General features: G+C 45.4%; 3 protein-coding genes and 1 non-coding gene across 4 annotated transcripts; 2 read left to right on the top strand and 2 right to left on the bottom strand.

Annotated features, from left to right (window-relative positions):
• Positions 1 to 606: 606 nt before the first annotated feature.
• Positions 607 to 680, bottom strand: F4813DRAFT_t18. Its single transcript has one exon. It is a non-coding gene; the product is annotated as a tRNA-Val (tRNA).
• Positions 681 to 2,312: 1,632 nt separating this feature from the next.
• On the top strand, positions 2,313 to 4,519 carry F4813DRAFT_343114 (glycoside hydrolase family 16 protein). Its single transcript, XM_049241496.1, has 2 exons — positions 2,313 to 2,726; positions 2,784 to 4,519. The coding sequence occupies exons 1-2, from the start codon at positions 2,630 to 2,632 to the stop codon at positions 3,863 to 3,865; spliced, it is 1,179 nt and encodes a 392-aa protein (XP_049103960.1). The 5' UTR covers positions 2,313 to 2,629; the 3' UTR covers positions 3,866 to 4,519.
• Positions 4,520 to 6,080: 1,561 nt separating this feature from the next.
• Positions 6,081 to 8,443, bottom strand: F4813DRAFT_343117 (DUF791-domain-containing protein). Its single transcript, XM_049241497.1, has 4 exons — positions 7,774 to 8,443; positions 7,216 to 7,707; positions 6,271 to 7,157; positions 6,081 to 6,212 (listed from the first exon to the last, which is right to left on the bottom strand). Exons 1-3 carry the CDS (start codon positions 7,963 to 7,965, stop codon positions 6,519 to 6,521), a joined length of 1,323 nt encoding a protein of 440 aa, XP_049103961.1. The 5' UTR covers positions 7,966 to 8,443; the 3' UTR covers positions 6,081 to 6,212; positions 6,271 to 6,518.
• A 1,720-nt stretch (positions 8,444 to 10,163) lies between these two features.
• On the top strand, positions 10,164 to 11,837 carry F4813DRAFT_384713 (uncharacterized protein; the record flags this gene model as incomplete). The annotated part of the gene is made up of 1 exon (XM_049246135.1): positions 10,164 to 11,837. The coding sequence occupies one exon, from the start codon at positions 10,164 to 10,166 to the stop codon at positions 11,835 to 11,837; it is 1,674 nt and encodes a 557-aa protein (XP_049103962.1).
• Positions 11,838 to 15,648: the final 3,811 nt, after the last annotated feature.

A 15,648-nucleotide genomic window follows, 5' to 3' on the forward strand; every position in this document is an offset into this window, starting at 1 on the left:
TTGACAAGTACAAAAAAAAAATAAAGATTTGTTTTACAATTCGAATATGGGATGATAGGAATTCCTGCGTTGTTGTATAATAGTGAATAATAAAGGGCTGTGCGTCCAGGTCAGGTTTCGGAATTGTCGCGCGGTCCCAACGGAAGTAAGTATGGAGAGGGAATCGGTGGATTGATTGACACAATCGGGGGCTGTTTCAACCATAGTGTCGGATCGATATCATAGGTCATAGGTAGCACAGCACAAGTCATAGTCGCAGGGCTGCATGCGCCATCTTTAACGCACGACCGATCGGTTCTCGGTCTGTTTGTGGCGTTGCTTGGCGGTCTGGAGGGGCTCTCGTTAAAAAGATGCCAAAAACAACAACTGGTTGATATTTGTTTCGCGCATTACATTAGGTGCCTACTATGTAACAATCTCGCGTGGAAATTACGAATCACAGAAGTACTATACCTCATTGATATTTCTGAAAAATCAACAAAACTACCTAACCTAATACTATTTTATAATCGGGCTGTAAAATGCGAATGCAAAACAAACATGTCACAAATGCAAAAAAGATGATCCAAGTCAAGATCTGCGAAGAAAAAAGAAAGAAAAAATATTTGATTTCGTCCAGGCTCGAACTGGAGACCTTCAGTGTGTTAGACTGACGTGATAACCAACTACACCACGAAACCGTGATGGAATTTTACACAAAAGATAGCAATTATATAATTTCCTTACAATTTACCCTGCCAAAGCTGTGAAGCTGTCAAGCTAAAACTGTCTGCTGCCAGCTAATTATGCGATAGGCTATTCCTGTGTGATCCCTGCACTATAGCGCGCATTTCATTTGTACCTGACATAAATTACACCATTTTAGGGCATGGTCGCTAGAAGGGGGACCCCTTATGCAGGCTGAGATTTGGCGTGGATTAAAAGCTGCAGCTGAACCCTAGGCTGGTCCCAATAGCTGCCGTATAACCGCAAAACGGTTGGTTCCAGAAACCGCCGCGCCGCAGCCAAGAGCCGTATACACACCCAAGGCAATGCATCTTTAAATAACATTAAGGCCAAGGTGAGATGAAAACGGCTATTGAAGTCGATTTTTTGGAGGAAGGATGTACATATGTATTGTTACTTAGGTAAGTAGTAACCTAACCTAGTGTAGTATTGAACAAGAAGGTTGAATATGGGGAATGGGGAATAGGGAATATGGGGCTGTAATACCCTGTAGTCTTGGGAGGTAGTTTTTATTGCTACCTCGGGTTTAGGAATTTGGGAATTTGGGAATTAGGAAGATGGATTCGGGCGTTAGGTATGTACTGGCAACTGCTTTTCTGGGTCCGGATCAATTAATCTAAGATGATGATGGCTCTTTTCATAGAAAGAAACCTTCCATTCAACTCCTGACAAGAATTCAATAGATTCAAACTTGACCCAAGAAACTTATGGAACCCAGAACTTGCGGCACAGCTTATTGCTTGGTTCCGTACATAGTGTCGGCGTTTCATAGCCTTTTGATTTAGTACTGCGTGTACTATGTAAGTGTTAATAGCGGATTTTGTCAAAAGCCGAATATTAGGCCTGTCCAGTGTCAGGTCAGGTCAGCACTGGACTTCGCCGAAGCGACAACGACATCCTATATCCACTTCATCCCCGGCTGAACGGTTACACTAACATGCGCAACACGCATTGATGATTAACAAGATGGCGAGATATGTCATCTATCGCTTTGCTCTTTGACGTTTTTTTCTTCTTCTTTTTGCTCATCTTTACCATATTTAGTCATCTGAGCAATGTGCGCACAAAGGTCACGATCATTGTTTAACCGCGATGCTATAGAAGCTGCAACGTCACTTTCTTGGGATGGCGATGGGGTGATACGATCTGCTCGTTTATTATTTTTTATTTTATTTTTTCCTAGGCATGTATGTATGTACCTACTGTGACCCATGATAACCCCTAGGATATGTACGAACAGGGGATTATTACGATGAGAGATGATGGGGCGCAGCCAAGGGTACCCCCTGTCACTTTCTAGGACCACCAGCATTTTAGAAAATTGATTGGTTCAGATCGTTCAGCAGAGCCACAAATCTGGAGCACTCCCTGCTGGGCAGTCTCGGTTCTAACTGCCTGTGGACTAGTAGACTTGCCGAGTCTGGACTTCCTAGACCCATCCCAGACAGGGGAAAGAAGAGGCCTTACCTACCCAAACAAGCAGGCTCGGGGTCCTAAAATGATCCAAGACAGGCAGTGACTCGTGTACAGAGTAAGAACGAGAAAGGATATTCAATGGCAAGAGCTGGTTACTCGGTTGTTAACTCGTAAATAAAATCATAGCCGCGCCCACTTCCCTGCAACAAGTCCCCCTTTCTTCCATTATTCCCACACCTTCGTTTACCATACAACACATTCCTCTCTACAGCTGTCTGTCTGTCTTACTGTGCAGCGTGGTCCGTTCCACTTCGTTTTATTAAAATCAATTTCTGTCTCTCGTTAAAACAGACCCCTTCAGCTAATACTCAATTTTTTAATAAATCTACTCCGGTCTCCCCTTAACCCTGTGCTCTTCTGCTCATCTTTTCACGATCGCAGAGACTTGAGCAATCGTAGATACCCACTCGCTTCAGCACCGACCAAAATGTTCTCCAAGCTTTTGTCCACTGCCGCGGTGGTCCTGGCAGCCACCCAGCTCGTTTCAGCTCAGACCTATACCGCATGCGATCCCACCAAGAAGAGTGAGTTCGGCTTCAAAATGTCTAGGAGTATCGTTTTGATTGCTAATTGAATATCAGAGTGCCCCGATGACCCTGCTCTAGGCTCTACCGTCACCGTTGACTTCACCAAGGGAGAGAACAGCCTGTTCAAGGTTGCTGATGGTACTAAGCTTACCTACGACGGCAACGGTGCCGTTTTCACCATCAACAAGGAGACTGATGCTCCTACCATCACCAGCAGCAAGTACATCTTCTTCGGCAAAATCGATGTTGTGCTCCAGGCTGCCCCCGGCACCGGTGTAGTTACTAGTTTCGTGCTACAGTCCGACGACCTTGACGAGATCGACTGGGAATGGCTTGGTGGTGACAAGGCTCAGGTCCAGACCAACTACTTCGGCAAGGGTGATACTACCACCTATGACCGTGGTGCCTACCACGCTGTCGCCAACCCCCAGGACGGTACTTACAAGTACTCTATCGACTGGACTAAGGACTACGTCCGCTGGTTCATCAATGACCAGCAGGTTCGCGAGTTGAAGTATGCCGATGCTAAGGGCGGCACTCGATTCCCCCAGACTCCCATGCAGATCAAGCTTGGTACTTGGGTTGCTGGTCGTTCCGATGCTCCCGAGGGTACCGTCCAGTGGGCTGGTGGCAAGACCGACTTCAGCAAGGCTCCCTTCGTCGCTCACTACAAGTCTCTTACCATCCAAGATTACAGCAACGGTGTCAAGAACGCTGAGACGTACTCATGGGCTGACGGCTCCGACGGTTCTTACCAGAGCATCAAGGTCATCACTGGTGACGGCAGCAAAGATGAGACTACCACCAGCAGCTCTGCCGTCTCCAGCTCTGCCCAGTCTACCAAGACTTCTGAGGCCTCTTCCGCCAAGACCTCTGCTAAGAGCACTCTAGCCACCGTCGTCTCTACTGCTAGCGCCTCTGCTACCGCCACCGCATCTGCCTCCGCATCCGCCTCTGCTACCGCCGCCGAGTCTGCGGCTGCCAGTGGTAGCGATACCGTAGCCGCTCCTTCCAGCAGCAGCAGCACCTCTGCCACTGCCCCTCCTGCCAGCGTGCCCACTACCGGCGGTGCCATGAAGGTTGGCTTCAGCACTGCTGCTATCGGCGCTTGCCTGATGGCCGCTTTCATGCTATAAATGCCTTTTATGTCAAATTTTGCGAATAGCGCCCTTTTAGGCATTGGTGAATTGGTGATCTGTGGTTTCCACTACTACGAACCGGCCGTCTTTATTTCTTCTGAACGATCCTTTTGTACATAGCTAGAGCTCGATTGCTCTCCCGTACGCCTTGTAGAAGGCAACGGGAAAGACGATCCGCTTCTTTGCATCCAAATTATTGCTTATAATTACGGTTCACGTGGATTACCCGGGCTTGACGTCCAACAGACTACCGGCCGCTGTGGCGCTTCGGCGAACGGGATGGGTCAGTCATCGGAACGATTAATTGCATGCATATGGAGTTGAAGATACGATACGTAAGCGGAGGTTATTTGGGGACGAGTTATATATATAGGATCGGGCGGAATCTTGCAAGCTTAATGGCTGAGCTGCCATCCAACGCATGATACCAGGACGTACAGACAATATAAATGTTCATTTTGCAATCATTCTTATGTTCTGTATTTGTGATGTTATTGAAACTTGATGTATCAATTATTGACCAAGTTGCAACTTGAGTTTCAACGTTGAATTTTTCACGGAGCTTTTCTGGACGTCAATACATGACTATGACTGTAATTAGAAATCTATCTAAATAAACTCAATAACCTCTTAACTAGGATACTATTGAATCATTCCTTAGCTCGGCCAAGTAAACTCGGGCTTGGACTTCGTCAAGCTCGTTAAATCGAAGTCTTTAATAGGGGTTGCTTGCCTGTCTGCTTGGTTACTGGAGGTTAGTTAGCTCCAGCGTCTCAGCAGGAAAGTCGCCTCATTATGACTTAACTAACCTACATATTTAGGTGCCTGGACACGTAATTGATCTACGACGACGGCGATCCTTGGCGAATAATTAGGTGGATTGCAATACGAATAGATGGGCAAACGGGTACGGTCTCGATATTTGATTCGGGTTTACTTGGTTTCGCCAAGTTCTTGTATTCGCTTGGAATACTTGGCTGGGACATTCGGTAAGCTGGGACGCGTGGAACGAGTTGGGAGGGATTGGCGCAGAGGTGAGTGGTAATTTCATTCTCGGATTATCTACTTGGGACTGGGACTTTGAGGGGCGGTGTGGAATGTTAGTGACTAAGATGTATGTTTTTTTTTCCTATATTGACTGAGACTCCGGCTTGTAATGCAGTTGGTACACATGGTGTTGACATTGTCGAGTCTTATTATTACTGTTGGTAGGGATGTGATAACTTGCGTGTAAAGCTATTCATCGCAGTGAGTGCTAAACTATATTACGGCAATGCGGAATTATTATTAGTCATAGTCGAGGAACTATTTGCATCTATATCATGCCATGTTGAAACCGTAGAAGCCTGATTCAACAGGGCTTGAACAGGGTGTTGATGAGCTCTTGGGATTCTCCCTCGCTCTTCCCTATTAGAGCAGAGTTGCCGGATGAAGAAGCGTATGGCTTGTTTTTAGCGTAGGCATGCTTCTCGTTCAAGTGATACCAGAGAGGGGCTGGTATGTGTTAGCTAAGGGGAAGGAGGTTGGTAGCTATGATATCTGATGATGCATTTCTTACGTCTCATGTCTTATGAGTTGTACCGAGTAAAATATGACATGGCGTACTATATATATACTTGTTAGAAGTGCATCTAATTATCAAAGAACGAAGCGTTTTCCTCTATCAACCTACGTAGGAGCAAGTCCTCTGATGTTTAGGCTGATGTTTAGGCTGATCCAGCCGGGGAAGTAGTCGAGTATCGAACGCCTTAGATATATTTCAAGACACCCCTTGGAAGTTCCTAGACCTTGTCGTTGTTAGAAGATATATTCAAATGATGGTTTAGGAGATGTATGTTTTCTTTGGCTCAATATCCAAGGTTATAATCAGCCTCAGGTCTCCTCTCTCGACATATGCACTGGTCTAGAAAACCTATGGAACTTCTATAACTGTAGGGACTCTAGATTAACATAAGTAGATGATTATTAGAGTAAAGACATAACTCATTTATGAAGAGCTTACGGTTAGGACAAGCTGAGTATACTGTCACAAGGTGGAATTAAACAGTAGGGAAACAACTTCGTTGTTCCGCGAGGAGCTCTAGTCTATCTACGAGGATCTATGTCTATACATACCTACATAGTAAACATGGTCTTTGTCCTAGATGTCTCATCTAGAATCCTGACATATACATCACGAGAAGACAATAGGGAAATAAGTATAATTTTTACTTAGATATGAACTTTATCCCTATTTTCATTTTCACAGTTGACCTTTGCTTAAGTTTACCCCTGAATTTCAATTACGTTCTCACGTAAAATAAGATGGTAGCCCAAGCAATCCTGTTCTGAAACAATTTGGTACCTGATATATTTAAGAAATCAGTGCTGAGTGGCACTTGAGGTATTGAATTAGAACTCACTGGAAAGTAGGTATGGCCTTAAGTTTTGTGAAGCTGTACTGTCTTTATGTTAAGTCGTATCTAACTTGGTAAACCGGCCTTAAACGGTTATTCAGATAACCTCTACGACTGTCGGTCAATGCTATGGATTTTATCAAAAAATGCAATAACTTTTAAATCTGAGGCACGTATATATACAAGCTCTAGGAAACTTGACCGCTAGCCTCCCAAGTCGAACGACTTAGAAATACTTCCCACCGCACCTTATCTTAAGGGATGTCCTCTTTTAGGCTTGCAGCCCAAATTGCACCAAAAGATACCGTTAGTAACATCGAACATGTTGAAAACACTTTACCGAAATGCTGGTTGTCATCAGCAATGAATAGTGCCACGACGACGAAGATGTTCAACGGGATTCGTAGGATACTGTAAACCTTGGCACGAACATCGTCGTCTACTAGACGTCCTTTCAAGTAGCCGGTACAGGGCCAATACATACCAACGCAAGCTTCGAAAAGGCAGAAGAGCCAGAAAGTAGCATCCTCGGTTTTGGGGCCGGCTAATTTGACAAAGCAGAAATTGGCCATTAGGAGAACTCCAATAAGAAGGCGGGAATACTTAAAGAGCCGTTTTTGCATGAGAATGTTGAATATTAATGCTGCTGCCATTGATGACGCCATGAAGCTGGAAAAGATGTAGCCGTAAGGAAGCTCTCCTGTAGACATCTGTACGGACTTGATGGTTGGTGTCCAGTAGAATACGAAAAGATACATAGATCCCTCGAACATGGTCGAAGCAAAGCCGAGAGCTAATATTGATGGTTGTTTCAATGTAGACCAGAGCTTGGATGTCTTGGGTTTGTCTGAAGACTCGGAAGGCTCTGAAGCTTTTGAACCAAAATTTTCGACCTGCTTGCATATTAGTCTTGAGGCTCAAATTAGTAGGTTAGAGAAATATAGTACGTACCCAATGAGCCCAGATGAGCTGGAGGGCTAGCCAAAGTAGAATAGAACTGAGTAGAAATGGTGCCTTTTTGGTACCAGTCGCTCTCACAAGCCCTTCACTGACAATTCCGCTCACAATTGCCGAAAGGCTGTTGACGATACTAGTGGTAGCATAAGTCCTAGATAGGTCGCATCCATGTTCGACTAGTTTACGTTCCCGGAAGTTGGTTACCATCCAGCTATCGAAGACACTGAAGAGGATGCTTGTGCTGATGCCACCGAGGACACGTCCTAGAAAAAGGAATCCTATGGACGGAATGACGGTAAAAAAGCACGACATGGCGTAAAGGAGGCAAAATATCATACATATTCTCTTACGGCCATATCTGTCTGCTAAGGCCCCGACAAAGTATGCACTGATGGCGCTAGATAAGAAACCTGTGGCGAAGAGAGTAGATACTAAGCGTTCAGACACGCCGTGCTCATCGCGGTACAGGGAATACAGGTACGGTCCCTATTAAGGATCCCAAATTAGCTAATGGAAAGTGGCATACGAGAAACTCATTCCTTTCTAACATACTTGAAGCCAGTCAGCGCCCATAACGAGGGCGTAGGCCTTGTACCAATTTGTTTCAGGATGTACATCATATCGCGATATCTGCTTTCGCGATCCGCCAAGCTTCTTCAACTCGTTCCGCCGGGTGGGCTGAGAAGCAAGCAAGCCTGCACAGAGGGTAAGTAAGCCGTAGAAGCTGGTCTCGTAATAGCCCATGTTGACGGTATTAGGTGTACCTGATATACAATCTACCAGGATTCCGTCAACAAATTGGTTATAACTTGACGCTAATTCGATATATTAAGATGTAAGATATAATGTTGAGAAATGATACTACGACTACCTCTCTTTTATTTCAAGAGATGGCGCATATAAACAGCTACGAAATTGACACTTGTTGTTTGAAATTACCCGGAGGTGAGGGTCGAGCGCAACGCAACGGTGCTGCGACGAGATACGTTCGAGAAACTTGAAAATCTGTTCCATATTGGCGGGTATGCTGGATAGGTATACCCGTGGTCTGATTAAACAAAACATCTAACCTAGGGAAGGATGAGACGTAGATCGCATACGAAATGAGACTCTATTCAACCGGTTATGTCCATGTGTGTGCGTAGCGAGGTTGTAGTGAATTGTTAACTACATGTACTATGTAGAGGAAAGGAAACAAACACTGATGAAGAAATGAAGAAACATGAAATGGACCCCGGAAAGCCGAAAGAGGAAATACGGGGAAGCTCTCGGGCGAACCCCACGGGCGTTAGGTACATATGTAGTACATGTATGGATATATAGTACGGATACATACATGGAACATTTATGTACACTACGTGCCCTTGTACCTACCTACACTAGGTAGGTACCTAGGTACATAATGCATTTTATGTAAAGTACCTACATAGGTACCTAGGTACATACCTGAGGTATACCTATGTATGTAAAATGTGCGCAACGTCCCGCTCTCATGTCCGTACCTACCTTTTCATAAACCAAACCCCCCCGCGTCGGGTTGATACATATGTAGCTACCTCATACCTTAGGTACATACTAACCCTCGGAGTGAGCCGGTCTCTTTAGGTAGGTACTTACTTACTACACGTGGTAATTTAGAAACAAAGCCAATCCCGTCTACCGAGGAAAGGGGATTCACCGCCACTCGTCGAAAATAAAGACGTCCCTAGTAATCGGTAATACATTTAATTGCGCCTATTTTAACTAAATCATTTGATATACCGATGTTCGTTTGCTTTTCGAGGCGATACCTACTGCATAGGTAAGTTTAACGCCCTGTACTACTGACGTACGAGGCGTTAGGTAGTGGAATTACTTACATGTACATGAGGTAACCTGCATGATGTAAGTAGAGGTACGGAATACAATTGGATAGATGAGAGATGAGATACGTCCATATCTTAGCTTAACGCCAATTCCGGATCCGATGATCGGCCCGGATAGGTACCTAGGTAGGTATGTATGGACCTACTTCCATAGACTCAAAGCGAATTCTATCGTAGGTGGATATTTCTAGTATCTCTAGTATCTCTAGTTTAGGAACCGGTCGAACCTTAACTGGGTCTAACTTCTAATCTAACTTAAAGTCATTGATGTGAACAGTGCGTCGTAATTATTTCTGGGTAGACATCAATCTTAGATAATTCACTTTTCTTTTTCTCGATCGTCAAATTGTCAAACTGTCAAATCGCCAAATCCATTACTTCGCAACATCCTGCGTATACCCATACCCTTAATATTCGTCTTCACCTTTCCCTTCTGCGCAGTAATTGTTTGGCAGCTACCGTGGTAGCGGTCATAGCTTGCCATCTTAATACATTGCATTGCATACACTGCACGTTACTTGATCTTCCATCCCGCATATTAATACCATCATTTCGTAATAGCTATTCTCATCCAGTTATCCAGCCGACTTGGGATTATCGAACAGCCCAGACAAAAGAAGCATCTAACCTAAGACTTGTCTGTTAAGCCACATCGTTCATTCCCCCGCCGACACATCTCTTGTCAAACCAGGTTCGAGCCAGGTTTGCAGTACAATCAATACGACTGTACATAACGATATAACGATATAACGACATCACGTAAGGACCTACATAAGGACGTAAGGACCGGTACCAAACGACGGTACTTCAGTACATCATACAACCTGCGCATCTTGCGTTGTATTCTACCTGTGTACGACAATACCCCCCCAAGCCATAATAGCCAGTCCTTCTACTACTCTTACCCATCTTTTCTCCAAAAATCTCAGACCTCCGAGACCTTATCCCCGGACACCCCCTCCCCCGGCCGTCTGGCTGTACACCGACGAACACACCCACGCCCACTTGGGCAGCTGAACAGTTCTGGCTGACAGACGGAATCTTGTCATAGGCGCGACTTAGCAAATTGCATGTACTATGGCTAAGGATAATGACAATTCCGCCGCAAATCCCCCCCAATCAAAAAGGCCGCCAGTCAACCGTCATGACAGCGATTCTCAAGTCAGCGATCATGCATCCCACCAACAACACCGATCCAAACCCCCAAAACACGTTGTAGGAGCCACTGGACGCTTTCATCCTCGCGTACCCTCGTCTAAAACTTTACACAAATCCACATCTAAACTGACACGACGGCCCCCTTCTCCTTCTCCCGAGCGCGCGCCTGTAGCCGCCCAATCACACCGTAACTCCAATTCAGATGTTAAACTGCAGCAAGACCCGTCATCCTCCAATATCAGCAAGAATCCCTCGCAGTCGAGTTTGAAGCGCAACCGTTCGCACGTCGAAATAGGAAAGCGACCCAAATCCACAACAAGCATCAAGCGATCTTCGTCCCACAAGGACGTTGATAAGTTAAAAGGCGCAAAGAACCAGGTCCATTTCGATCTCGGTAGCGAACAAGAAGACGAGTGGGTTGATGCGAGCACATCCGCATCGCCATATTTGTCAAGACGCGGCTCAGCTGTTAGTAGCGACGGAAAAGCGCCGCAAAGCAGCGATAATTCACGACCTCAAACTCCTCACGAAGATATATCAATTCACAAAAAGGAATCTTCGCCGCGTCGCGAAACTGCCCAGCACAGCCAATATTTGACTTCGCGACTATTACAACGTACGCCTTCTTCAGGTGCTCCGCCCCAAATGTCCACTGAGACCGTATCCGTGCGTCATCAATCAGGCTCGCCCGAGTCCCAACTCAGCCGCGGCCAAACAAGTCTGTACGGGACACCTAAGAATACCGCTGTGGTAGGTAGTGGGCAGGAAGAGCTAATTTCTCGCTTTGTTAACGGTTCCGGTCCCGGCTCTGGTCCCGGCTCTGGTCCCGGCTCTGGTCCAAATGTCGAGAATGGGGGTTTCTATCCGCCAACGCGAAATCCGAGCCACCGTCCTGAGGGTGTACGGCGACCTCAGTCACTCGGTAACCTAAACCAAAACTATCGAATCTCGATAAGCGACGATGAGACAGACAGTGCTTTAGCTCCTCGGACAAGAAAGACGATGTACAAACCCGCGCCGGCAGAAAAATCGCGGACGCAGCAAAAACTGAACCTCCAACGAGCGAGCTCGTCTATCGAACCACCGCAACCAGTCGGCGGCGTTGGGGTTGTGGGCGTGGGCGTAGGCCCCTTAGCTAGCGGCTATAGCTACGACAACCGGGACCCGCGCATGGGCAAGCTACTTGAGCGTACGGGTATGGAATACCTTGTGGTCAGGCGGTATCAGAATCCGATCGCGCGTTCACTAGCGAGGTTATCGCATCTACCCAGCGCAAAAAAGAATCAGCATATACCTGATCAGAACGGAAGCAACGGAACAGCAAACGGGAAAAGAGCATCAGGCCTAGGTGGTGCAAGCCGTCTTGGATTAAGTCAGAGCCTTACGGATCGTGTGAAATCGAGACCTACCACGCCGTCACAAGGGACATCGATACGAGTGAACGGGGTGAGTTCTGGTTTTGAGGGTGATGAGGAAAGACTCCACGAGCGGATAAGCGGGTCTAGTTACGCGGATGGAGAAGACGACGGCGTCGCAGGCATCTTGCGAAATCTCTGGGACAAGAGCATGGATCTCAGCGCGAGTCAGGACTGATTTGGGTTTATTGGGGAGGCGCTTGATTCCGGGTATAACCTCGAGCCGGCTGGGAACGCGATGAGACTATTTACCTTAAATTACGAGACGATTCATCAAAAGTGGATTATAATTGGTAATGCTATTTTTCCCAATGTCTGTTGCCCGCATTACATGGGATGGGTCATTATGTTCTTCATTGACCATTTTGAGCCGCTCACTTTTCATGTCATGCACAAGGCGTGTAGTGTAGGCTTCTACATCTGAGGCATAGTTCAAAACGGGTTCGGCTCAAGGCTTATTGTTCGGTTTACCCGTCGATCATTGAATATGGACATTCTACATTGCGACTTATCTATGAATTATTCCAAGCTTAGCTGTATTAAAAATACTAAATACGCATTGCGGTTCGACTAACTAGGGGCAATTTATACTGATCGCTCTTAAGAAAGAGACTAGCTACGAATTGGGATATATCTCTTTTATAGGAGGTAGATATCCGCTATTCAATATCATCAATAAACAGGATAGCCCCAGTATGACTTTGGTCGTCTGTCTCCATCTAGAGCCGAGATATCGAGATAAGGGGCTGCAAATTCCGCAAAATGATAACCGTACCTAAGGCAAGCCTGCACTCAAACACATAATCAGCTCAGTACCACACGAATGTCCATGCAACCGTCCTCACGAATTTTCTCGCACTCATTCCTGGAGCGGTATCGAGCCAGTAGGCGGTTGCAAGCGCGTATATACATAACGAGGTCGCAGCTAGGGAGCCTACCCACATGGCGAACAGTAGCTGAGGATCCCTGTGATTAGTAGTAGAAATAAGGACGAAAATATTGCGATGATATCACCGCCTCCCAAGTCCGAAGCGTATGGCGCGGCGAGGAATAAAGTGCTGACTACCTGGGAATATGTGCACGATGATGAGGGAAGGGATTCTGGCGGCTTTGCGGAAGTCGTTGCTGGATAGGGGGTGGTGGGCTGTCATTTTGGTGTCTATACGTTAGAGGTGCGGGTGTGAGTGGATAGACTGGTACCGGGGTGATTATGTTTTTTTTTTCCACGAGTTCTTCGTGAAGATTCTGGTGGTTCCGTTATGCCGTACTTGAGAGATATATTGATCGAGTGGGAGTAGGAGTTGTTTTGATAGTATGTACTATTGTTGTATAGCAGGAAGAACTTTGGCTGATAGGGGTTGGAGATAAGATCTGTATACTTGCCGTGGCAGTTGCTTGGACAAGGACGGGTTTCGAGAGCGGTGACCTATTCTCGGATATAGGAGGTGTTCCCTCGTAAAGTTTCGACGAACTGTTGGTATTTTAGGTAATTATGTCTATGGGAGGAAACCTCAAGGCTGGATACGTAGGTATACTTCAGGTTTATAATGTTTGTACTTGGCTTGAGTCTTTTAGTACCGTCAAGATTGTTAGTTCAAACTCGTTAGACTATTAACACTGAATGGGCTGTTAGGAGTGGTGGCACTGGTGATTAGAGGAATATGCAAGGATGCGAATAAAATATTAAAAATTTTCTTAAAGTACAAGGAACTATGAATTTAGCTAAGACTAACTAAACTAATGATATTGTTAGGAGTTTTCTATCCAAAATATCCCAATGGTCTCTAAGCACCTGGCGGTAACGCTCAGTATGGCTACCTTGAAGATATTATCCTAAAGATGAACAGATTTAATATGAGGTAGTTGTATATAATTTTGTTTATAGTATGATTTGATGCAGATATAGGGGTTGAAGCTTTCGTTTGAAACTTTACATAGTTACTTGATATTTATAGGGGTTTTCATACGAATGGAAAATACAACTACTTGATATCTTTCTGGATGGGAGGACGTTGACGTACTCTCAAATTACACTATCATAATAAGCGGTCCTCTCAAGTAAGTTTGAAGGGCTGTTAATTTGACTATATGCTCGTTTCGGAGAGATGAGCTGGTTATGTTAAGCGGCTGGGTTTAATATGACTCTATTAACTAACTATTATTGTAATGATATAGTTGTAGAGAAAGGGTTGTAGTCAGTAAGTATTTAGTAACACTTAAACTTCCTCTTAAGCGGCATCATACGGTGCTGTTAGTATTGATTCTTCTTTCTTGTAAATATACTTTACTTTGGCTATGTTAACTTTAACCCCTTTTCACATGGTGTAGGATGATAAATTTCCATTATCAACCGGTATCTTAGAAATGGTTCTAGATGAAATTGGACTCAGCTATGAAAGGCAATATATCATGATTTAGGTACTTAAGACACTATTTTCCTGAAGACCTAGCATTTATACATATATTGACTAGGACTATTCACCTTCCGGGCGTATGAAATTCGCGGAGGATAGACAATGTGTTGAGAGAGAGTTTCTGTAAAGTATCCGGCTTGCTTGACCGATCAAAGACTTATCGTAAGCGACTTCAGTTAATCAGACTCGCAAGTTCTCATGTTGCAACTTTCTACGCTCTAAGGGAGAGGTCGGGAATAAACAGAGAGATAGGATAATGGGAATATTTCTCTCAAGCAGGGCTATCCCCTTCACTACCACTCGCTTATTTCATCTCTGCTAATGGCATCTATTATATAATAACATGAGATATATAATAACATGAGATAATGGTATGCCTTGAGACCGATACATACCAATATACATAGTCGTTGAGTAGGTAGTTGATACGAAACCTGGTAAAGATCACAACCAATGACGACAATTGAGACAAGCCATTAGGTCATTCCATCGTTCATTGAATAATTTTCGCTTCTTTAACTGGCTGGAAAAGATTCCGTGTGGTTCGTCTCTCGTTTGATTTCCACAAGCGCGCATGGGGCTAGAAGTCGACATCTCATATCAGTATCTGGTTGCTGAGGAGGCCAAGAAACCCAAGAGATGGCTCGACCGTCTCTGAGTATAGATTTCGGCAGCGGTGGCGCGCGTGGTAAAGTGATCGCGTCTGATGATTTGGAGACGGGGGCTTAGTAGATCCTTATAGGCTGACGGTAACCAACGTTGCCAACGTTAATATGCACCCCACGAACATACCCCTAAGATGATCAGTCATTCTAGGGACTTTACCGATCCAGAAGGTCGCTGTTGCCAATGCGGAAATGACGGACCGGCAGATGTTCCCATGGATTGCTGTTATTGGAAGCATTTGACTAGCATTGGGTTATGACTCGTAGTAGTAGTAGTAGTTGCAGTAGTTATGACATTATTGCACATGTGAGCCTCTTTATTAATTCGTCTTAAATCGACGTGCCATCATGCCATCATATCAGCATGCCAAAAAAAATAATCAGGCTCGAGGCGTTTCGGATTCCCCACCGGCGTCAGTACCTGAGTGCCAAGAGGCTCTGCGGGCATGGGTCGAGGATAAAATCTCTTTACATACATACCTTAGGTACCTAGGTAGGTATTCACCACGACGTACGTCGTACATAGGTATGTAGTAACAGCGCATCACGAGACAGCACAGAGCCGTCCGGTACCTCGGCGGCGATGCAAGGCCTATGGAGTAAACGACTCTTTTAGGTATTAACGTTACATGTGGAGTCAACCTTGTCTCGCCCTTTTTGTTATATGTATGATAGGTATGCTACTAGTATATGTATTTGTATATGGCCACTGCTCATTGTTCATTAATCAGATATGTAGGTAGGTACCTACCTAGGTTATGAGCCCCGCGGCAGAGGATAGGTTAAAACAAATCTGCGCCGGCCTTCGCAAGCCACAAGCGGGATCGCATGCTGGTCAGACCGGGTTGGAACAGGGTTAGAACTAGGTTGACACGCGGGGAGAAAGATCATAGGCCGGAGATAAATAAAG

The sequence above is a fragment of the Daldinia decipiens genome (genome assembly GCF_022478715.1).
Source record: "Daldinia decipiens strain CBS 113046 unplaced genomic scaffold F4813scaffold_2, whole genome shotgun sequence".
Taxonomy (NCBI): domain Eukaryota; kingdom Fungi; phylum Ascomycota; class Sordariomycetes; order Xylariales; family Hypoxylaceae; genus Daldinia; species Daldinia decipiens.

What these genes read in the sequence shown, in the direction of transcription:
- F4813DRAFT_343117 (XM_049241497.1), bottom strand. Translation starts at nt 7,965, where the DNA reads ATGGGCTATTACGAGACCAGCTTCTACGGCTTACTTACCCTCTGTGCA. An exon ending in TGGGCGCTGACTGGCTTCAA is followed by an intron (nt 7,708 to 7,773) that starts GTATGTTAGAAA and finishes GATCCTTAATAG; the next exon opens with GGACCGTACCTGTATTCCCT. An exon ending in AGCTCATCTGGGCTCATTGG is followed by an intron (nt 7,158 to 7,215) that starts GTACGTACTATA and finishes ATATGCAAGCAG; the next exon opens with GTCGAAAATTTTGGTTCAAA.
- F4813DRAFT_343114 (XM_049241496.1), top strand. Translation starts at nt 2,630, where the DNA reads ATGTTCTCCAAGCTTTTGTCCACTGCCGCGGTGGTCCTGGCAGCCACC. An exon ending in ATGCGATCCCACCAAGAAGA is followed by an intron (nt 2,727 to 2,783) that starts GTGAGTTCGGCT and finishes ATTGAATATCAG; the next exon opens with AGTGCCCCGATGACCCTGCT.